The 23,560-nt window shown below is 39.5% G+C and overlaps 1 protein-coding gene across 4 annotated transcripts in view; it reads left to right on the top strand.

Annotated features, from left to right (window-relative positions):
* rbpjb (recombination signal binding protein for immunoglobulin kappa J region b) overlaps positions 1 to 23,560 on the top strand; it is a 45,380-nt gene that overhangs the window by 9,661 nt on the left and 12,159 nt on the right. For 2 of the 4 annotated variants that reach the window (XM_026936417.3, XM_034303817.2), the window contains exons 2-4: positions 11,674 to 11,712; positions 20,262 to 20,357; positions 23,350 to 23,515. In XM_026936417.3, the coding sequence (XP_026792218.2) occupies positions 11,674 to 11,712; positions 20,262 to 20,357; positions 23,350 to 23,515 (301 nt within the window). Of the gene's footprint in view, positions 1 to 11,673; positions 11,713 to 20,261; positions 20,358 to 20,500; positions 20,900 to 23,349; positions 23,516 to 23,560 lie in introns of those variants that run through there. The other 2 variants (XM_026936420.3, XM_026936418.3) reach the window with 2 other exon arrangements.

Here is a 23,560-nt window from a genome sequence, read left to right as displayed (position 1 = left end):
GTGATACACCACACCCGTGACAAAGCTAAACAAACCTGACAGCACCTTAGCAAACTAGATAAATATGGAGAACAGCAGAGTTTTTCAGCTGTGGAGGATTCCTCACCACCGCCTTCTCCTGCACACATCGACTAAACAACTTTAACCATCTATAACAACTTGCACAAATTCCACCCTCTTTGAACTGAATAAACGCCAACCATTTTTTTTCAACCAGGGGATGGTTGGAAAAGGAATTAGTGTGCGAGAAGATGCACAGCTAAAAGCACACCCACGAACCATGTTTGCGGCGAATGAGTTGCCACTGTAGAGCAAGACCCGCCTTCGGGGGCGGGACTTATTAATTTAGTTGGATGGACACAGGACTAGTACAGGATTACTAATCCAAAAAAAAAAAAAAAATAGAATATTTCCAAAGCTATCATTGGAAATAGCTAAGGGACAGGTACAGAAAGCTTTGAAACATTAATTTTTATTTCAGTTTTCAGATATGTTCAGTTTTGATTGCAGTTTTAGATGATGTTATGTGTCCTTTTTTTAATGCTCAGCGGTAAAGACAAGCCGTATTCAACCTGGATTTCTAGTAAGGCCATGCATCAGATGGCACAAAGTGACCTGGATTAATTCATCAAAACACAAATGAGCCAGGTCTGTTCCTAAAAGCCCTTTATACATGAGTATGTGCTTAGCCCAGGAAAAGGTATAAGGCGCATTTTGGCTTAGTTACCAAGTGCGTGGAACATGTTTACCCTAATTAGTTCTCGAGTCCCTTTACTCCCCGTTTCCCTCGTACATGCCCGCATCTTCATGTTCGTCCCTTTTGTGTCATTCAGATTTCTCTGGAGGAAGTTGAATGGGGGCATACTTGCATGGCACGGCTCACCCTTAACAGTGACGCTGTTGGCTCCTTGACCTTGTTGGCACAGTCGCACAGTGCTGGCACACACCCTCTTTCCTGCAAGGTTTCACCACATGGAATTGGTCCATTCTACTTTTTGAATTGTTGAATAATAAAGGACCTTAAAACACACTTTTGTTTTAACCACAATGGCTGGTTAACAATGGTTTGGTGGAAGTATTATGACATTAGAGTAAATCAATGACTACAGAAGTAACTTAGCCTTTGCTTATGCTTAGTTTTCTTAAATAAAACCAATTAAATCTCCGAACAAACTATCGTGTAGTATCCAAGTGTCGATTGTGGCGGACCACCAGACCTTCCTCAGACTTCAAGAGCAGTGTTTTAAATGCCTTTCAGAATTATTAGCACGCTTCAGGAAAATAAGCCAAAAATATTTAAAAAGAATAAGTGATGTTCTCAGCTGAAACATACAGGGAAATTTTATGCACCCTTACAGTGAATGTTCGACTGGAGAGAATAACAGCACTGAGTCTCTTCCTGTAATGTCTGCCGAGGTAGAGAGATCTTGGTCCACTGTTCCAGGCAGAACATTTTAACCTCAATTATGTTTTTAGGTTCGTGCCTCAGATGACTGAGATGATCATTGCAAAACATTGATTTTGTGTTTCTTTAACCATTTCTGGTTAAAAGAATCATATTGAAAGCTCTATTTATGGCCAAGTCTGAACCTGCTATCAGAGGCAATCGAGTTTTAAGCTGAACTAGCCTTGTACTTAGCAGGAATTGTGATACCGTCAATCTTCAAAGAACCCCTGAACCACCAGCCACAAAACATCCCCAAAGCACTGAGCCACCTCCATGTTTTTCAGTGGCTATGAGGTGCTTTTTCCTGTGTGCAGTCCCCTTTATGTGATGGAAACTCGCTGATGGTGTACATGACCGAAACATTTGATTCTGGTCTCATCCGACCACAACACACAATGCCAATTGTAATTCTAATGACGCTTGATGAAGTTCAGGTTCTGCATTTTGTCACATGCTCTCAGGAAGGGCTTCTTGGTTGCATTGCTTCCAAACCGTGTGTAGTTATGACGGTGGCATTTAACAGTTGAATCTGCAACGTGACATTCTCTAGAATTGCAGTTCTGAGTGAAACCAAGCTCTTTTTCCCCTCCTTCACCATCCTCCTCACTGTGTGGGGGAACAGTGTGCTCATGGGTCCAATTCCTGACATGTGAAACCTTTTATGTCCCTAATTTTCCTTAATGGAATTTTTAACTGTGGGTTTTTATATACATTACATGATTTGTGCAAGTCAACAACCATCTCTTTTGTGGTGGAAGTTCTTTGGTTTTTCCCATGGTAATAGATGACCAAATGATTTCATATGTCCTCATATTCATACCCCAGGCAATTCTAGAGTTCCTGCGGATTGAAAACAAGTTTCATGAGGTGTCAGTTTTGGCATATATATTTTTGAGAGCGGCTGCTATTGTTTAAAAAGTATGAGTATGAGAATGCTTTACTGTTAAAACAAAGGCACATAGTTTCTCTTGTTGTTTGAGTGGAAAATTGTTTTCCTGTTTTCTATATATTTTTAAAATTTGGTGGGAGTAATTCCAGAGGTACCTGTAACTTAATATTTTCTTTTTTACTTATGCAATGCAGATTATGCCACAAATAACAGATTGTAATAACAATACAATCATAACAAATGTTTTGTGGTATTTACTTACTGGTATTTATTTACTAGTCACCTATTTAACAAAAATTGCAATTTAGTTTTGGAATTTAGTGAAAGTTTGTAGAAGTTTAGGTGCTGTACGACGATAGCACGATGGTGACATACTAAACTGCTTCTGGTGGCAGGTTGAGCTCATATCGCTGAGTGACATCAGGAAGATGGTATTTCTCAATGAGCCACCACTGAAAATGTAGTCACAGCGGTTAGCTCTTAGAAATTTATCTTTCTGCCTGCAGGCACCTGACAGGCAGGATATGCTTCTAATTTACTGCCCACCACCACAGTGTAATTCACACTTTCACACCAGACACACACACACACATACACACACAAAAAAAATCACCTACATTTTCTATGGCCGTGCTGACTTTTTCCTTTAAGCCTTATACTACATACTCACATCCTGCAGTAGTGGTAATGACAGTTGTGTAAGTAGTGAGGACAATCCCCCGAGGCCCTGAAACACTATCCCTACTTTAAATCCACTCTGTCTGTGTTTGATAATACTGCTGATTTAAATCCCAGGGCAAGCTGCACAGACTGGTGTGCAATAGCGATGTTGAAAGATGGGTAAATGTGCACAAGAGAGTGCAGATGTTTTCCTTCATATCCATTGTGCATTTATTGAAGAGAACCAGGTTTGCCTTCATGGGTGAAAGCAGGACGTGAGAAGAAAGACACGACGTGGTAAAAGGCAAGCTCTCTTTTAAATCTGATGTTAGAATGCAATTGAATTACGTTCCAAAATATTTCTGTGTACTATAAATGCAAACGTGCAATTGCAATCTCTGTGTAGAGAGCAACAAGAGAAGGTCACAGGGTTTTAGTTAGGGAAAAAGCTGTAGCGTTTTCTCTAGTGTTAACTTCCAAATCATTGCAGTAAGTATATCTGAAATGTAATCATACACTTCCATAGGCTATTGTGGGGAGTGATGGAGCAGACAAAATGAGAGAGAATACCAGGTTAGATCAGTTTACTTGATAACACGGTCAGCATTCTTTGCTTGATCCTTCTGCTTTAGCATTTCTCAGAAACATGTGTCTCAGTGTGGTGTCAAAGTACCAGTGTTAAAACACGAACCACGAGTTCGATGGGCTGCTTTATGTATTGAGTGTGTGTGCGTGTGTATATGTGCATGCTGAATGTGTGATTGTCTCACTGAGTTTTAAACATTCCACTGCTTGCAGATTTCAGTTGGTCAAGTATTTTCAGTTCCCCATTTTTGTTAGTGTTTAGTTTGACAGGCAATAAAGAAAAGATCAGAGCTGTCTGGATAAAACAGAGTTTTTCTGCAATATTGAGAGTGAAAATTTTAAACAGTGTATCAGTCTCAGCTGTCAAAATATCAGCAATGATGTGTGGACGTGGTACAGATTTGATACAGAATTGTAAATAGCACAAGGCAATAAATCTCACCTTATCACTCTTGATTCTGTAGACTGGCTCGTATTTAAAAGCACACTCGCAGGCCGGGCCCTCTGCCTTTATCAGCACTTTTGTCCTCTGGGAAATCAAAGCAATCACTAAAAAAAACATCAGCATGAAACATAAATGTCTCACTTGGTATCGCTTTTCAGTCAGCATCCTCTGTATGTTTTACCATCATCACTAAACCTTATTGGACTGTTTTGACTCAAGGGCAGTGCATTTCTGAGCCTCTTATAAGATGTTTGATTTGATTTCACTTGACCCTGTTACCAATATAAGCTGTGGTTGTGCCTCATGTGTTTCAGACCTGGGTCTCAAATAAGTACACAAATGAAGAGAGTGTGTTTTACAATTTTTTTTTTTTTTTTTGTATTACTTCATTATAGGGTTAATATCCCAATTTATTTCCATGCTGTCTATTTACATACTATTCCATTTAACAGTGTCTTCTTTTATTAGTTATAGCCTTATAACTAATGAACATGCTGATTAAATGCTGATTGCAGGTGTTAATTTGTCTGCAGTTTTACATTTTATACCACAGCTCTGTTGAATTCTTGAATCTGATTGGTCAGAAGGTATTGATTACTTTTATATAACCCTAGCTCTGACAACTGTGCCAGCTGTAATTCAAATGGTAGGTTTACATTAATGTACTCATTCTAATACTTTAGCGTTTCTATAGTAACAGCTAATTCACAGGGACTTCCATGGTGGACACTCCAATCTAAGTCTAATAAGAAACAAACAAACAAAAAAAAATAGTTATTTAATAAAGAATGCATCAGTGCGACATTGTGTTGCTTTCTGTGAGGAGATTTTTGTTGACCTTTTTTTTTTTTTTTTTTTTTTTTTTTTTTTTTTTTTTAAAAAGAAGGAATCTCCAGTATTGGTGTCAGTTTTAACTTAAAAAACAAAAAGAGTAAAGAGGGGCTGGTGAGGGAAAGACTGTTTATCGCTGCTGCAACATTAGTGATAACAGGAACTGACTTGTCTCGCAGACATTCCATAGCGTTATATGTAACTATAAACAGTTCAAATGTAATTGTGTTGTTCACTGATAAATTCAAAATTGCAAATCGCTGTGGTATAAGAGGAATAAAACCTGGCTACAAACATTCTTAACTTAGTGCCAGTTAATGTTTTGTAAGTGATTGGAGATGTTAAAAAAAGGCTTCTCACACACACACACACACACACACACACACACACACACACACTGGTGATATGATACATTAAACTGAGTCGCTGCATAAAACATTTTTTAAAACACACTTTGATGGTGTGACTTCTACAGAACATGCAGATTGTATACTTTTCTTCCTGTGGAATACACTTAAATAAACAATTTTCCAAATCTGGTTTTGAATTACATTTGAAGAGGCATTAAAAACAGTATTCAGTATAACTTGAGGAGACTTGCAGTCACCCTGTAATCAGCCCAAAATGAACAGAATTGAGGAAATGGTTATATATGGCTATACATAACGGGGCTGTTAAAATTAACTTGCTGGATTCTTATCAATCAGCTTTGCCATGCTACACTCACTTTTGAATAGCACAGAGCACTGTAGCCAATTAGTCAAGACACAGTTGCAGTTGTTTGAAATGTATCCAAAAGAATGCAAAATGGAGCTGAAGGGACATTTTAAAGTGTGATCACATCATATCTGAATTCTTAAGAAATTCTTAAAAACATTTTCTAGGAGGCTGATATTATTATTTCCGTTTGTAATTATTCAACTCTGTAATGTTCCAGTCATGTGATTCTGCAGCGAATTGATTTATGATATGAAGTGATCTCAGTGCTGATATAGGAAATGCTCATCCTGCCAGAGTTTTGGCTTGTGATAGCATTACATCAGTCTTGCTTCCTTTTGGAAAAGGGAGAGGGAAGCCCCTATTATCACTTAATATAGACACTTAGCTCGTCAACACCCATAATGACTCTAAAGCTCGTGTTAGTATAATGACCTCGGGTTATATATCCTCTTACTCCAGCAGGAGTGGATATAGGTTACGTCAATGAGAGTTTGACACATTTGGAAACCGATTTTCTCCTGTTGTGTATGTGGTTATTTTCTAAGATGGAAACGTCACCAAATGTTTACATGTCCAAAACCCAAGTGCATGTTCATTTTGAATGTGGATGCTAATGAAAAGCCGTACCTTTCCTGAACCTCATTAACCCAAACCAGTGGTTCTCAACTTTCACCTCAACGTTTTTGCACCGTTTTTACTGGATAAAAAGCTCAGTAGAGGTTTATTTCATGAACATAAAAATTCTACAAATAAGGTGTAAAATAATATTTTGGCTATTTATTATTTTTCTTCCTGAATTTTCTACTGACAGAACGTTCACTAATTATAATTTATGTTTATATCATTTGTGTACTATATCATTTGTCATTAGTTATAATTTGTAGGCTTACTTGGTTTTTAATTATTTAAGTTTGGATTAAACTCGTTCAGTTCAAGTGACCAGTCCAACCAGCTCATAACCATAAGAACCTAATAATACATTTAATGTATAACTTACAAAAAACATTTAAAAAACATTTTTAAAATCGTGGACTCCACCTATAAAAAAAGATACTAAATCTCTAAATTGTTTCAAATCTAGCAGAAGACTGTGTGACTGGGATTTTTACCTCTTGGCGCTGTGGGATAAAGTAGGACCGGAGGGAAGGAAGCAAAAATGGATAATGTGCAGAAAAACAGATTAAAACACAATTCCGACAGAACTTCCCTTTCCTCTATTGAGCTCCTCTCATAAGTGTTCACCGGGGGAAATGTCGCCAGCTGCCATTCATCTAGCCTTATGTTTTGTTTTTCCTTTTCTCCCCCTTTCCCTCTCAACTTTCCTTGCAGTTACATTCATTACTGCCGTGGCCTTTGTGTTGAGAGAGTGTGACTGAATTCTCTCTGGTGTTCTCTCCTGAGATGTGAGACCTTTAGGAACACCATGTGCTGCCTGCTTTCTTCCTGATATGTGTGTTAAGCTTTAAGTTAAAGTTTCCTGTAGGACAGTCGTGGGTTTTTTTGGACAGACGTAAGAGGAGACAGACAGGACTGCTCCAACATATCATCTCACTGAACTAACAGGAAATGGCCCCGACTGCCATCTTTACACTTTTTTTTGACACTTTCTAATCAGCGCGTCTATGAGGGAGGGGAAAGGACTGTTTGTCACTGTGAGCTCAAATGAACCGAAAACTAATTTCTCCAAATAGCTTCAATACGAGTGAAAATGTTTCTCCAGAACCGCTAGAAGAGGAAAAGGTGAAGTGCATTTTTCCCCCTGACATTTTCTTGTTGTTAAGTTCTTTCATGGCACTCATTGTGTTAACTAGAGCACATGCTCTTTCCTCTCACAATTTAATAAGATGCTAACACCTTATCACGCAGTGGTAATTAAATTTTAGCTTGTTAATGACTTTGGGATCCCTGTGTTTTTTTTTCAACCAAGTAAACATGTCATGATAAAGAGAACTTGTGTCTGTCTTGCTTTTCATCAGGGTGGTTGTAGATGTACAGCATCATCATATTCTAACTTCTTTTTTTTTTTTTTTTTTTTGCTCTGACTTCATATCTGGCTTCCTTGAGTCATTTTGCTCAGCTGAGGAAGAACCTTCAAACGGAAGAGCCTAATTTCATGTTTTCTGCAATGTGTATGGCTTTTTGGTCAAAGCACGGCTCTCAATACAGGTTTCATAAGAGGTACAGGATCTGCACTCATGATGTTTGACCAGTTTGTTAAGAAACAATACGTACATTTCTTAAAGTCTTACATTACTGTAGCGGATCATGGTAGCTACATTTTTCCTAGTGGATGTTTGTGAATGGCCGCTTGTTTGCATTTTGAATTAATGCTTTACAGGCATGTTTGTACTGCAGTAGCATAATACTAAGCCTAAGTATCTATATCTAATTTTTTCAAAAATTTAACACAAAACTAGTTAAAAAGGAATAGGAGTCGATGCAGTGGTGGGGGTTGCACGGCTTTCAGAAAAATATACCATGACAATTTATTGCAATAATGACATATTTTCATATTTCTAATAACACTAAGCTGGGTAGCTGTATTTGTAATCGAGATTTAGATGTTTGCCACTCAGCGTAGTTACTCTGTGGTAACTCTTTGAGTCTGATTTATTATTATTATTATTATTATTTTTGGTAGCATCTGCCTGTATTTTTATCCATATCCAAAAATTCTTTTTCTTAATATATTTGTGCAAGAGTACTGTTCTGGCTGCTGTGACTTTGTCACAATCCACACACAATGGAGCTGGATTAATTAGCGAGCACATAGTTTGGGAACAAACATGTCTTGTGTATTTTTCCGTCTCCTCATGTATTTTTCTGTCTCCTATAAATTCATGATTTGTATATCCTTGCATGTTTCTTTTAGGTTTTGGAGACACATGCATGTATTGCATGTCTTACCGAAGGTTCTTATTGGATTTGTTTTGTGTGTGTTACAATTTGGAGGGCTGAATGTGGGCAGCAGCGTTTGTCTGGAACAGGCTGGAATCCATTATCCACTCAAACATCAGTGTTACACTGTGGGAACCATATTGATCTCTGGCTCTATAATTATTCTACTTACACACCATCTAACACACATTGTCCTTCTTCTGTCTCTTATTCTGTCTCCGTCTCACACCCTCACTCTCTCTCACAGTTTTCTTCTATGTAGCTCTTTGCTCTGAGTCTAGCTTCATTCTCCTCTCCTTTTTTCCCTTTAATTGCCTCTTTTTTCCTCTCTTATCTCCCTCTTATTCTCCTCCACGCATGCCCGACCATCCCTCCTACTCCAGTGCCTTTGTCCGTCTCTTTTACGGCTTCTCATCATGACCCTCAGACTGTCTGTCTGAGTCCTTGCAGCCCGGGAAGATTCAGCCATTGATTTCTTTCCCCTCTCTTCTATTTCAAATCCTCCAGAGTCTCCTTCTGTCTTCCAGCCATCACCTCTCAGGAGTCAAGGTTTCTGTCAGTTAGTCATCACAGATCCAACTTCCAGTGTTGGCATCAGACCTGATTATGCATGTTGGATTGTGTAACCAGCACTATATTTTCATACTTGAGAATATAGCAGACATTCAGTAATTATACCATATTAAAATTACATACAAGACGCAGTAAGTCATTACAAGGGCTTTGTATACAAGACCGCATAAAGTACAAATAGTGGGACAAGTGTAGGAAAATATAATAATTACACAGAACAATATAGATAACTCTACAATACACACTAGCTACACAAAAACAGAGTTGTAGCAGTTCTCAAACGTTTTCATTCAGAAATCCAAAAAAAAAAAAAAAAACTGTATTATTTAATTATTCAAATATGAACCATGTTGGATAAATGCGTACCACCAAATGGACCAGTTACTCGACGTACATTACGTTTTTATTATATAAACAGTGCTTTTCCTAGTTTTAGGTTGACATTACTTTTATGAAAGTTCTTGAGCTTTATTGTAGTAAAAGAATGACACTCTAAAAATATTATTCTCACTGTCTTTATTTTAAAACTGTTCATTTCAAGTGGTCAGTCAATTAGTTGTATACTGCTATAATATAATTATAATAATTACTGCAATAGTGGCTATAGCATAACTCCACTCTTATTATGTTTAATATAGAATATGCAAGTGTAGGTTGGTGTCAGGATGGTTCTGGTCCCAAAGTTAAATTCTGTTTCTGTGTTGTTTTTTTTTCACTGTAAAATGTCTGTAGCGCAGCCAATTGGGTGACATTTGCTGCAATGAATGGCTTACACTTCGAACCACATCCTGCCGCCTAATGCAAATTCATAAGAGGTTTTGTGCCGTAGTTAAATCTAACTTAGCGACCATCACAAACCTACTTTTCAACAGATGATGTTGTGAGAGGTCTGGTTGCAATATGACTAAAATTATGACAGCATTTCCTATAAATTATTTTGCTTTGATGATCTGTGGTTTCGAGATTTAGTCATATGGTTAAAAGAAAGAAACCTAAGGTATATCTAGGCCGGAGATTGGCATTATGAAATATTACAGTCGTGTGGAGGTAAAGGGGTTCCAGTGTCTGGGGTTTTCCGTGGCTACTATTCACAGATCCCCCGGTTTGTTCGTCATAGTGGTGTTAACTAGAATGGTTACAATGTACGGTTATATAAAATAATTTAATTAATTCATTTATTTAATTGGTCTTGTTAGCTTAGCTCAGCTCTTGCTGGTATATTGGAATAGTTTTAAAGGTTTTGTTCACTCAGTGCAGCTGATTCATTTTCATTGCCTGTTTTTTCCCCATTCGTCAACTGTCCAGTTTCAGTGAGTTTCGGTGCCCACTATAACCTCAGATTCCTGTTCTTGGCTGACAGGATTGGAACACGATGTGGTCTTTTGCTGTTGTAGCCCTTCCGCTTTAAGGTTCATTGTGTTCAGAGATGCTTTTCTTCTCACCACGGATGTAAAGAGTGGTTAGTTGAATTACGATAGCCTACCTGTTGGCTTAAACCATTCTCCTCCAACCTTTCTCATCAACAAGGCTTTTCTGACCATAGAACAGCCGCTCACATTTCACCCATGAAACAAGGATGCTTGTTGTTTTTGCACTATTCTGTATAAACTCTAGATACTGTTGTGTATGAATATCCAAGGATTTCGGAAGTGCTCAGAGTCACTGAGATCACATTTTCCCCCATTCTGGTGTATGGTGTGAACCTATTACCTGAAACTCTTGAGCTATATCTACATGATTTTAAGCACTGTGCTGTGATTGGCTGATTTAGATAATAACTTGACTGATCAGAGGTACAGGTGTTCCTATTAAAGTGGCCAGTGAGTGTGTTACAGTTACAGTAGTATGTTTATGTCACATTGCCCAGCCCTAGTGACCAAATCAGATTTGTTCAGACTTCACCCTGAAATAAGAAATAAGAAATATGGCTGGAAAAACGGTGGCTTGAATCCGACTGGGAGAAAAAGGCAGATTTCATTAGTCTTTTGCTCTTCACGCAGGAGAAAATGTTTCCTTCTCAGATATGTCAAAAATTGAATTCTTCTTCAGAATCTCAGCATCTGAGATTCTCAGCATCTGAGATTCTCCATGTAGGAGCTGGTTGTTGTCTAAATCACAAATCTTTCTGTATTTCAAAACCCTACCTCATATTCTGTGATCACGCTGCTGATGTGAGTAGGAATACAAAGCAGAGTACTGGACATGTGAGGTCTGGCATGATCTGCTTGGCTCGCAGACTGTGGTGAGTGGATGGTCGTTTGGAAGTGCTGCTGTCTGTGGAAGAGTAATTAGAGGATTGAGCAGTCAGAGCCACCTGTTAGTGTTTGTACACAGTCACATGACCAAACGGTCCCAAGGTCATTATAACAGCTGTGGCCTGTGTGTGTGTATATATGCATGTGTTTGCCAGTCACAATGAGGATTGTTTAAGAATACGAGTCTGTCAGTCACCATGATCTGTGTAAGAAAAACCGTTTATTTGTACTGTGTGCAAATGTGCTCCAGGACTCAAGTGGTTTCTCATGTGTTTTGCAAACAATTGCATATTGTTTGTGTTTATTTTGTGGTTTAGGTATCAGTTTTGGGTATATCACATGTTTTCTGTCTCCTGTCCTCTCATTACAGGAAGTTCGGGGAGCGCCCTCAACCACAGCGCCTGACGAGGTAAGCAAACCAACACCACCTGATAATTCACACAAACGCAGAGAAAGCAGTCTGTCTAAAATACACACTTTGGTTTTGAAAGGTTAAGCAGAAGGTGCACTTGCACTCAGAAAGTGCTAATGACCCATAAAACGTTACAGGTCTGAGTGAGACGTGATGCCTCGAGGTGTCCCATGCAGTGCATTTGACTTGTTTTTGTAGTGTGTATTTCCTTAAAAAAAAAAGTGCTACTTGTGGATCAGTGGCTTGTTGTGATTACGACGTCCATGTTGTGGTCATGTCGTTGCAGTTTACGGCTAGTCTGAAAGTAAAAGTGCTTTTGGCTAAAGGCCCGTATTTAGCCATTGCAACACTCTCTTTTTCTCTTTTCTGTCTTTTTCCTTTCTTCTTCAGAGAGGAAATGAGGGGTTAAGCAAGAACCATTTTCAGAGGCTCATCATTATGTATTCAGTCTAAAGTTCAGCTCTTGTTTGGGGTCTGGACTGGAGTGAAGAGAGTGACATGGAAAATTCATTCCTTCATTGTACTTTACGTTGGCTCTGAAGCCTGTCACCAGAACACTGCGCATGAGGCGATAATACACCCAAAAATTAATACACTCATTCACACCTAGGGGCAATTCAGAGCAGCCAGTCCACGTACTGACGTGTTTTTGGGAGGAGGGAGGAAACCAGAGAACCCAGAAGAAACCCGCACAGACACGGAGAGAACATGCGAGAGTCCACACAGGCAGAAACTGGAGTTTAGGATAGAACCGGAAACCCCGGAGCTGTGATGTGGCAACTCTACCCACTGCACCACAGTGCAACCCTGAGATGGAAAATGATGGTGTAAAAAAGAAGGGAAGAGGAATCGAGAGCAGGCTGGACAGTCAGTAGCTGACTCAAAGTGTGACTGAGCTCAAAATGAATGCCTGAAGAGGCAGAGGCAGAGTGCACCCTGTTTCTTCTTCATAATTACTTCTCAATAAGTTCACTTTGTGGCTGAAGGGCACCAGATGCATGCCTTGTCCTAATTACTTTCCCATAGGGATTCGATGTGAGTAGGATAGGAATTCTGTTTTGTTTTTTTTATAAGTTTATTTTTGAGTAGAAGTTAGCACAACAAGCATAGCACAGATGGTTTACTGTATTTTGCCAAACAAATGAAACCTTACAAAGGAATCGTTATTAACACTGACTGGTCCCATCATGCACCGTGGAACTGAAGGGGAGAACTTGAAACAACAGATGTAAGCAACATGACTACCAATGATGACTGCAGAAGTTAAAAAACTTCTATGTATGTTAAAATATAGTATATTAATACTATTTTAGTGAAATATTAATTGCTGGCTAAATTAGCAAGTTACCATGTGGTAACCTGTTAAACTTGTGCTATGTGTTAATACTTAAGATCTTCTTGAATCATATGTAGTTCACGCATTTAAGATGAAACCAAAAAAGTTTTGATTTGAATGTGCTGTCTGGGTGTGAACACGTGTCTGTGTGTGTTTGTGCACCCGCTAAGAGGTCTTCCTGTATTTGGCCGCTCTCTGTAATCAGAAACGGTTGAGTAGGTTCTCAGGTCTGTTAGTCTGTTTGTACAAAAGAGAAACATCAGCACAGATTCGTTATACGTCTTCAATCAGACTGTGTTATAATCAGACCTAAATGTAATGTCAGCGCTGTGGGTGAGGAGGTGGGTTTTTTCTGTCACTGGATTTTATAGAGTAGTGTGTGTATGCTGCATATGCAAGGATGTAGTCACTTTGGTGATACAGGGTGTGCCCCTCAAGCTAAGTCTTGCCATGACTACTGTCGCCCTAACTCTGATCTCAGTATGAAAGTCCTTTATAGTAAAATCTGTTCGCTCGGCTGCCATTTTGGCTGCTCTTCCAGGCAAGATGATGTTTCACACATGGATTCGAAATCACTGTTAAAATACGACAATGAGAGAACAAGTTTACACCTTGTTCTACCCTACTGATTGTTTTCAATGTATGAACTGCTTAATATATAAATAACTGAAGTCATTTACTTCAATAGGAACGATCACCTTATTTAATACAGATAAGGTGGAATTCACTGGGAATAAGAAGCTTGGAACATGCCATTTAATTATGTTTGAGCTTTGTCTTTGGATTTGTTGTTATAAATGATGAATGGAATGAACAGTAGTGTTTTAAATCTAGGTGTTTTTTGCTTTCACCTGGTCTTCTGAAACCGTTTTAAAAAAGGGATAGTCTGACAGAAGACTTAAAGCTGAAACGTTTCTGTGCTCATTCCTGTAGAAGTAGATGGCTGAAAACAGCTAAATGTGTGTGGATTTTATTTCTTCAAAATATGACAATGCGATATGAATAATTTATGGTCTTTGGCTGGAATAAAACAGAAACCTATGTTTTTTTCAGGTTGCTCCAACTACTGCTTGTTTCTCCATGACAAGGCTTTTATATATTGTAGCGTCAATCCCATATATGCGTGCTACATAGGGCAAAACAGGATGGCTACTACACCCTATGTACACTATATGACCGATACAAAGCCATTTAGGATTTTCCCTGTGATTTCACTTTGTGGCTATTTCCCTTGAACTTTAGCCATTCTGGCTTTTTACGCTTTATTTCCATCCAAGTTCACAAATGTTATTCATGCCTGAAGCAGAAGAGAATCATGTATTAGTAATGAATTAGTGAGGAGTCGTCCTTTAAATAGACAGTATGTTATGGAATAGGGAGCTTGTGTTTAGCCTGCTTGTGTGTTTTCACAAACACATCCATGTCGATAATCCACAATAAACCATATCTCCTCTATTATCTTTAGCTTCAGCCCTATTGATCGCTCAATTCTAATAGGTTAGACAATGTTGATTCATTTTCTTTAACTGCGGCTGTGACAGTAGTTCCGGCTTTAATCACAGGTTTAGATTAACGCACTCGTTCTAATACGTTATTGTTTCTGTAATAACTTGAATGGCAGACACTTCACATAAAAGAAATCCGTGTAATTGATATGGTGAAGTTTTCTGTGAGGAGACATTTATTAAGCACTTTTGGAATGAGTCTCCTGTGTCAGTGCTTTGTAACAGTCAGAGGTGAAATTGTAATTATAGGTTTTCTGACACGAGAGGATCTTCAGGACAAAGGATTGTGGTTTGTCAGTACCATGACAATGTGTGTTTTTTGTGTTATTAACTTCAAGAGAAATAAAAGAGAGACTGGTGAGGGAACAACTTTTTAATTCTGTTACAGTGAAAGCGATACCAGGAACTAACTTGTTTCACAGACATCCCACAATATGAAATGTAACTATAAATGGATGAGAAGTGCTATGTGTCGTTCTTTAATAAACAAAAAAATTGAAGTCATTGGCACGTTGCTGTGGTGTGAGAGGAATAAAACATGGCATGTGCGCTTATAGGAAAATAATCAATGACTGGGTGGTCTGATGTGGTGGGAAGTTGATTATTTTCCTATCACCACACAGGCCCTGTTTTGTTCCTCTTTATTCTTTGCATATCAGGTTGACAGGTTAGTTATGAAGCTTGGCTTCTTCTTTTGGAATGGTGAAAAAAGTGATGTCACAGGGATAATTTCTCAGGACTTTTATAACATTAAACAAAAATAAAGGAAATAAGCAATAATATGTGAAGCAGTTTTTAACAGAAACAAATCAATGCTTTTCAGTGATGAGTGCTTTAACTATGTATAGATTTTGGGTTTTTGCATGCAGGCTGACATTTTGGTTATGAGTCAGTAGCGATGTGTATTTCGTTCTAATTCTCCACGGTGGGGGATTATATGTTGTACAAACGTTTTTCCCCTGGTTAAATGAATGCATGTGCTGTTGCGTGTTTAGGGTTTGTGTGTCAGAGTCTTCCTGTGGAAGTGCCCGTGTCTGTCATATCCTTTCTGAAAACTTATGACTCACCAAGGACCCTTTTAGCAGTTTTTTTGTGTGCCTTTGCACTTCTGTCTGCACACATTTTTTTTAATATTCTCCTCTGTATTGGGAGAAATTGAAAATGATGGCTCCAGGAACCGAAGGTTCCTTGTATGTGGGTGCAGGTTGGCCTGTGTCCCTATTCCGTTAGGGAGCACTTAGCTGAGCCCAGTGCATGTGGTTTTTGTCTACAGCACACAGTCACGTGCTGCCGTGGCTTTCTCTTTGCGTGCAAGCAGTGCGTGCCTATGCACGGCGCAAAGCCACAGAACCAAACCTAAGGACCTAAGGAGCACTTGCAATAGTCCACGTGGCATTGTGCAACAGCTTTAATTAATGGGAAGATTAATGAGAGGATACAGCATCCGTAATGATCACATCAGCTCCTGCAGTTGTGCAGTCTTTGGTGATCTGGTGCATCCATTCGCACACCACCGCAACTGCCCAGTGCTTCTGAGTCTTGCATGCAGCGTGGTTTGGCATGATTTGTGACCATATGCTGTAACAATTATGCAGCTGGGCAATATTAGTATTCTATAAAGAGCAACTTAAGTGACTGATACAATGATTAATTTAATCCAGGCTTTGGCTTGTGTAACTGGAATTACTTGAAACAGAGAAGACAAGTTCACATTTCACTAGTGGGCCATTTTTATGAGTCAAAAGTATAGCAATATGTAAAAACAAAAGCCTCAGGTTACAGACAGGGGAACCAAAAAAGTACTGTACCTTTTGATAGATTTCAACTGTACATACAGTGTATTTATATAGTACAGAAGTGATATAGCATGTAATTTGAATACAAGTTCTTTGTGCTCGTAACAGATTGAGTGTGTGATAGCTGTGACTTTGGCTTCTTCTTTTAGACAGAATAATAAAGGCTTATAAATAACTTTTGTCTTAAGCTGGGTTTAATGCTACAATTTTCAGCCTGATTTTGCTGTTACAGAAAAAAATCACACATCGTCAAAGGATTCTTTGTCTATGACATTAATTCTTTGCCTATAAAGACATTTCCTATGTCAAACACTATTTGGCCAAAAGTATGTGGACACATGACCATCGCACCCATATGTTGATCTACCACAAACTGTTGCCACAAACACACAATTACGCAGGCTGTACATTATAGCATTACAGTTTCCCTTTGCTGGAACTAAGGAGCTCAAACATGTTCCAGCATGACAATGCCCCTGTGCACAAAGTGAGCTCCACGAAGTCATGGTCTGCCAAGGTTGGAGTGGAGGAACTCGAATGCACTCCAGGCCTCCTCACCCAACGTCAGTCCCTGACCTCACTAATGATCTTGTGGTTGAATGGACTCAAATCTCCACAGCCACTCTCCAAAATCTAGTGGAAAGCCTTCCTGGAAGAATGGAGGTTAATTTAACAGCAAAGGGTAGGACTAAATCTGGAAAGGGATGTTCAACAAGCACATGTGAGTGTTATGGTCAGGTGTCCACATACTGTATTTTTAGCCATATAGTGTACATATTTTAAATAAAATTTTTGTGTGACTGTTTGCTACTCTGCTTATCTAAAAGTAAAATTTTTGTGTGATAGATACTCTGCTTATCTAAACGTAAAAAAAAATAATAATTGTTTGTTTGATGAAGTGATCATTTAAATACTGACTTGCTCACATTAATTAGTAGAACGTTAGCAGACGATAGGCTTGGCACCTCAGTGAGCTACCACACATGCTGTTGGACAGAAATAATATTCTTATTACCTCAAGCTCACTTCAAAGAATGGCTATTCTATGTTGTCCTCTTTTACCCAACCATGAACAGCTCCAGATTCCTCTTCTTTATCTTCTAAAATGTGTTTTCTCAAGGCACAACATTGCTACTATTTTACACGAGCTCAGAGTGTGCTTATTGATGAAGTAAGCACAACATCAAAATTTTCATGAATCGCAGATCTATCGTTAAATCTTCATTATGTAATTATAGAATTTGTACAAGGTTTTGTTTGGATCATCTCGTACAGTGTGGCAATCGTACAGTCTTAAATTGGCTTTAGTGGTTGTGCAGTTCATTACAGCAGAGCTCATCTTCGGCTTTTACTCAACTAGCCTCAATGTCCAAGCAAATATATTGACTTTTCCTTTGCGTTTATTGTGTGAGGAATCACACATTAAATTAACTGCAGAGACGTGATGATTAGCTTTACCCACACTGCACCCTTACTGTGCTGTACCTCGAACCCTTTCAGCAAAATGTACAGTTCGGTTTGATCTGCTGCCCCTCAAAACCCGAGGAAGACAAGCCTCAAAACTTTCCTATACTGGCACATTAGCACTGACACCAGTACCTGGCAGTGTCCTAGTTTGTTGATCTCTTCAGACTCAGACTGAACGGCACTAACATGTAGATGTACATGTGAACTTCAGGCTGTCCGTCAGATTCTGCTTAGCTTCCCTTACTGGGTGACACGTGCTGCCAGAAGATACACAATGAACAATTCAGAGCATTAAAAGAGACTTGAATCTTTTTTATGCGAAAGCTATTAGCAGCTTTCTCTTGCTCTCTCACCCACGCACCACTCATGCACCACTCATGCACATGGGACAGGTCATACAACGTATCAGAAATATCAGATGACACAGGCTGCAGCAGGATGACGACATCGTTTAACCTCAGGAATCAGTTAGATTTGCTCCTCCCACCAGGCAGGGTGGCGTTCCTCAGGGGTCAAGATTCGCTCCATTAGAGTGAAGTTATGTCTCATTTAAGGGAGTGAGAAAATTGTGTTATTTATATAACACGGTTTATATTTCAGAGCTGTGGTGTTTTGCTACATCAAACTCCAAGACCATTTGAAATAGGAGATTTTTTCTGAGAGTGTTTGTAAGACGAGTGATGGGTTGGAGATGAGCTCATCAGTCTGCAGTGTGCGCTGAGATGAAGTGTGTAGGCCAGTAGGGTTTTTTTTTTTTTTTTGTGCTTGGTTGTCGCCCCAGGCCGGTCCAGTAAGGGTTACTGTTGTGATGTGATCCTGCACCTCTCCATCTCGCCCCCTACATCTCTCTCTCTCTCTCTCTCCCCTCCACGTCTCAGGGGCCCCCATGCTTTCCATAACAAAGGACTGTCGAATTTGAGCGTGAGGAGGACGTTTGCATGGTGGAGGGGAAACAGACAGTCTGTGTGTTTGTGTGTGCGCGTGCGTGCGTGACCTGCCCCCACTATTTTCCACTATTACTCTGCCTCTGTGTGTCTTCGGGGACTCCGGCGTGTCAGGTGTCACTAACATCTGTGCAATCGCCGTGTTTTGGGCGTGCATAGTTTAGTGTATTTGACATCATGTGCATCTTGAAAAGAGCATGTATCATTTCCCTGTGATTGAATATTCTTTCATTTCCATTTGAAGCAGTGATATGGGGTAGTGTAGTGCGTATTGTAAAATGCTTCACACATCTATGTCCAGAGGCTCCACATTATGAGAGATTATAAATGTGCTTGTGCAGGACTGTATTCGCTTGGTTAGCTGAAGTAATTGGAAATCAGAATTCTTCAGTTATGAGGTTTGATATTCTTCTTTTCTTTCCAAACTTTCTTTCTTTGTGTTTTCCCTGTTTTTCCATACACACACTCACACACTCACACGTGCTCACACACTTGCAGAGGAACTTTCATTTGTCCTTTTGCCCTCTTCATTACCCCCCCTCAAACATGCGCACACATTTTTTTCCCCTTCTTTCATAAAGACCCCCCAGCTGTGGAGGTTGAGGTTTTTGGCCATGCTGCTCGTATGCTCTCAGCAAGCAACACATATTTGTGCTCACCAGAGAATTGGCTAATCAAAATTGGGCTTGTGTTTCCAGTCAAGCTCTTGAGGTTTGGGCTATAAAGCACATGCGACCTTTCTGCAGGCTTTCTCTTTAAATATATACACACAGTCCCAGAACAACAGAAGGAACACGACATGTCTTATACAAGGTTGTGCACGTGAATGCTGGTAATTGAACTGAATAGGTTTTATAAGCAATTAGCTGATTGCTATGGTTTATTTGAAAGCAGCGAAATGTTTCTCTATGGAACGATGAAATAATTACAACATTAGTCAGTGATGTGTTTAACAGCAAAAACTAAATGCAAGTTGTTAATAATCAGTGTGATGAAAACAGCTAATATCTCAGAATACCTTAAAATGTAGCAAAAGCTTGAATTTCAGTTGATAAACGTAATTAGTGAAAGGTGGAAAAGTCCAAAAACGTGAACTGATACCCATCTAGTCCTAGTCAAGGAAAAATCCACCCTGAATGATGACTTGCATTTTAATCTTAACATGACTTTTTTTTTTGACTAATGTGATCTTCAGTGGTGTCAAAGATTTATTTTGTAATGAAATTCTGAGTTGATTTTTATTTTTTTTCTTCAATTTTAAACTCCTCTTTTTTCAAGGAGGAAAGTTCATTTAATAAATTCCAAAGAATTTGCCTTTTATCAGTTAGCAAACATTGAGCACTCACTGCCTGGGACCGCAGGTTTTAATGTTAATGTTTGATTTTTCTTGGAAAAAAAAAAATCAGCACATTTTATGTCTTTTGTACTTACATTCTGTGAAATTCCACCATGTTCTCTCTCTCTCTCTCTCCCTCTCCCTCTCTCTCTGTCTTTCCAGAGAAGCGATGAGAAACTATCTAAAGGAGCGAGGAGACCAAACCGTTCTGATCCTCCATGCTAAAGTTGCACAGAAATCCTACGGCAATGAAAAAAGGTAACACAGACCTACAACTGCTCCAGCCCATGAGAGGTGTGACTGAATTTCAGCAAGGATGTTTTGTGTCATGCTTTTTGACCTCTCACTCCCTGTCTCCCATATGAAACAGTGGAGGAAATAAGGTTTTCCTTTGTCCACAGTGAATTTCAGAGCGAGGGAAAAGAAGAGAGCTGGAAGTGAGCGGAGACAAGAAATTGGATTGAGGAAACATAGAGGAGAAACTAAAGGAAATGTGGGGAGGCAGAAAGGTGTGGACAGATTGATCATAGCGAAGAAGAGTCAGTGTCTGGGGAGCTCCTGTCGTGGTTAGATCTTGGCTCGCTCCTCTTGGCTGGGAAAGTGTTTCCCTTGTGATCACACCAGAAGTGCCTGACTGTTAATCCAAAATTCACAGCCAGACCGAGAAACAGCTGAGAGAAGGAGAGAACAGAAAGGAGACAGGCCAAACTCTTAAACCTGCTGTGAAATGTTATCTGTTAAATTAGTTACACACCAAGGGATTGACCGTGACTGGAGAGCTTGCAGGATGTTCATTGAAAGTGTGTATGAATTGGCTTAACTTTAGTTATTACACTTCTACTTTCATTTAAACTTTTGACCCCTTGTGTGACAGAAATAGTTAGCTCAGAAAGAGCCATGGAAATAGATAAGGGAAGCTCAATTGTATGAGTGTTTGATCACCTGATTTTCTCTCTTTTCTAAATGTAATTAAAACATAAAACTTTGGGTTTTCAACATATACGCTCAGCGTCATGAGTGTTTTGAGTGTTACGCACTAGCAGGATGTGAAAGCAGACACTGGCACCCTTTAGGAGGAACATACACGACTGTGCTAGACTAGTAAATGGCTTTTTCACCAAACAAAAAAAAAAAAAAAGTCTGCAATCGATATGAATACTCTCATCTGTCTTCAACTCAGGCATTGTTATGACTCAATGATGATTTGTTTGTCTCTTCTTTCTTTTGTATATAAGGACAGTTTCATATTGACTAAAGCTGTGTGGGGGTTTATTTAGACTTATCCGCAGTCTCAGCAGTGTTTTCCCCCTTCTTTTTGATCAGTAAAGTGATGTATTTTTTTTTTTAATAACGCTGTGCTGAATGCAAAGGGGTGCGTATGTAGACAATCAGCTTCCAGTCAAGTGATGGGGCTCTCTCTCTCTCTCTCACACACACACACACACACACACGATTTTAATCACAAAATACCACTTCACATTGTTTAAGCTTTCTGTTGTTTATCTTACTTTTATATCCCTACATGGATATACAGTCATGGAGCACTTTATTAGGAACACTATACTAATACTGGGTAGGGCTTCACTTTGCTCCCGAAACAGCCTCAATTCTTCATGGCATGGATTCCACAAGATGTTGGAAACATTCCTTTGAGATTCTGGTCCATTTTGACATGATTGCATCATGCAGTTCCTGCAGATTTTTCAGGTGCACTTTCATGCTGTGAAGCTCCTGTTCTACCACATCCCAAAGGTGTTCTATTGGATTCAGATCCAGTGACTGGGAAGGCCACTGAAAAACACTGAACTCACTGTCATGTTCATGAAACCAGTTTGAGTCAACTTTTGCTTTGTGACATGGTGCATTATCATGCTGGAAGAAGTCATTAGAAGATGGGTAACTTGTGGCCATGAAGGGATGCACATGGTCAGCAACAATACTCAAACAGGCTGTGGTATTCAAGCCATGATTGATTGGTATTAACGTGCCAAAAGTGTGCCAAGGAAACATTCCCAACACCATTACACCACCTCCACCAGCCTGGACTGTTGACACAAGGCAGGTTGGGTCCATGGATTCATGCTGTTGGTGCCAAATTCTGACCGATCATCTGTGTGCCTCAGCAGAAATCGAAATTCATCAGACCAGGCTACGTTTTTCCAGTCTTCAGCTGTCCAGTTATGGTGAGCCTGTGTCCACTGCAGCCTCAGCTTTCTGTTCATGGCTGACAGAAGTGGAACCCGATGTGGTCTTCTGCTGTTGTAGCCCATCTGCTTCAAGGTTTGATCGAGGTGTTGTGCATTCTGAGATGCTTTTCTGCTCACCACAATTGTACAGAGTGGTTATCTGAGTTACTGTAGCCTTTCTGTCAGCTCAAACCAGTCTGGTCAATTCTCCATTGACCTCTCTCATCAACAAGGCATTTCCGTCCACAGAGCTGGAGTTCACTGGATGTTTTTTCTTTACTGCACCATTCTGAGTAAACTCTAGAGACTGTTGTGTGTGAAAATTCCAGGAGATCAGCAGTTTCTGAAATACTCAAACCAGCCCATCTGGCACCAACAGTCATGCCACGGTCAAAATCACTGAGATCACAATTTTAGCCTTTCTGATGGTTGATGTGAACATTACTCGAAGCTTCTGGCCCGCATCTGCATGATTTTATGCATTGCACTGCTGCCACATGATTGGCTGATTTTTGATCATTGCAAGTATGAGTAGGCATACAAGTGTTCCTAATACAGTGTTCAGTGAGTGTATACAATTCATTCAGTGGAATTTGTCGATGGCAGACACACTCTACACCAGTGGTGTTTAGTGCTCCCTGTGTAGTCAGTGGATCCATCATAAAATGCAGTGAGAAAAGTGTGATAGTTATAATTTCATTTAATGTTTTATATTCAGTATCATTATACAATAATGACTAATCTGTGCTGCCAGCATGAGGATATTTCTTCCTCACATTAGCTGCAGAGCGTTGGAGAGCCCCTGCTCTGCTGAGACTGATTTATTTTTATGAATAAACAGAATATTTTTCCTTTGTGCATTTTGGACAAACGCTTTGTGTTTAGCCCATGTGATTATATAAACTTACGATATTAGGGTGTGTGCTGCCATCTTCTGGAGACATGAAGCCAATTACAAAATACATTTTTTAAGCAAAATACATTGTGTGTGGGCATGCAGTTTAAACCTGAGCTGATAGGATTTGTGATGAGATTCTTTGAGTCATTTCTCTGTGTTTGTGCAGGTTCTTTTGCCCTCCTCCATGTGTGTATCTGATGGGCTGCGGCTGGAAGAAAAAGAGGGAACAGATGGAGAGAGATGGCTGCTCTGAGCAGGAGTCTCAGCCATGCGCCTTCATCGGCATCGGAAACAGTGACCACGAGATGCAGCAACTCAACCTGGAGGGGAAGGTACAATACAGATACACACACAAATGAAGCAGCTGAGTATTATCC

This window comes from Pangasianodon hypophthalmus, chromosome 4 (genome assembly GCF_027358585.1).
Source record: "Pangasianodon hypophthalmus isolate fPanHyp1 chromosome 4, fPanHyp1.pri, whole genome shotgun sequence".
Taxonomy (NCBI): domain Eukaryota; kingdom Metazoa; phylum Chordata; class Actinopteri; order Siluriformes; family Pangasiidae; genus Pangasianodon; species Pangasianodon hypophthalmus.
The sequence above is the reverse complement of the archived record's forward strand: the minus strand, read 5'-3'. Positions and strand labels throughout refer to the sequence as shown.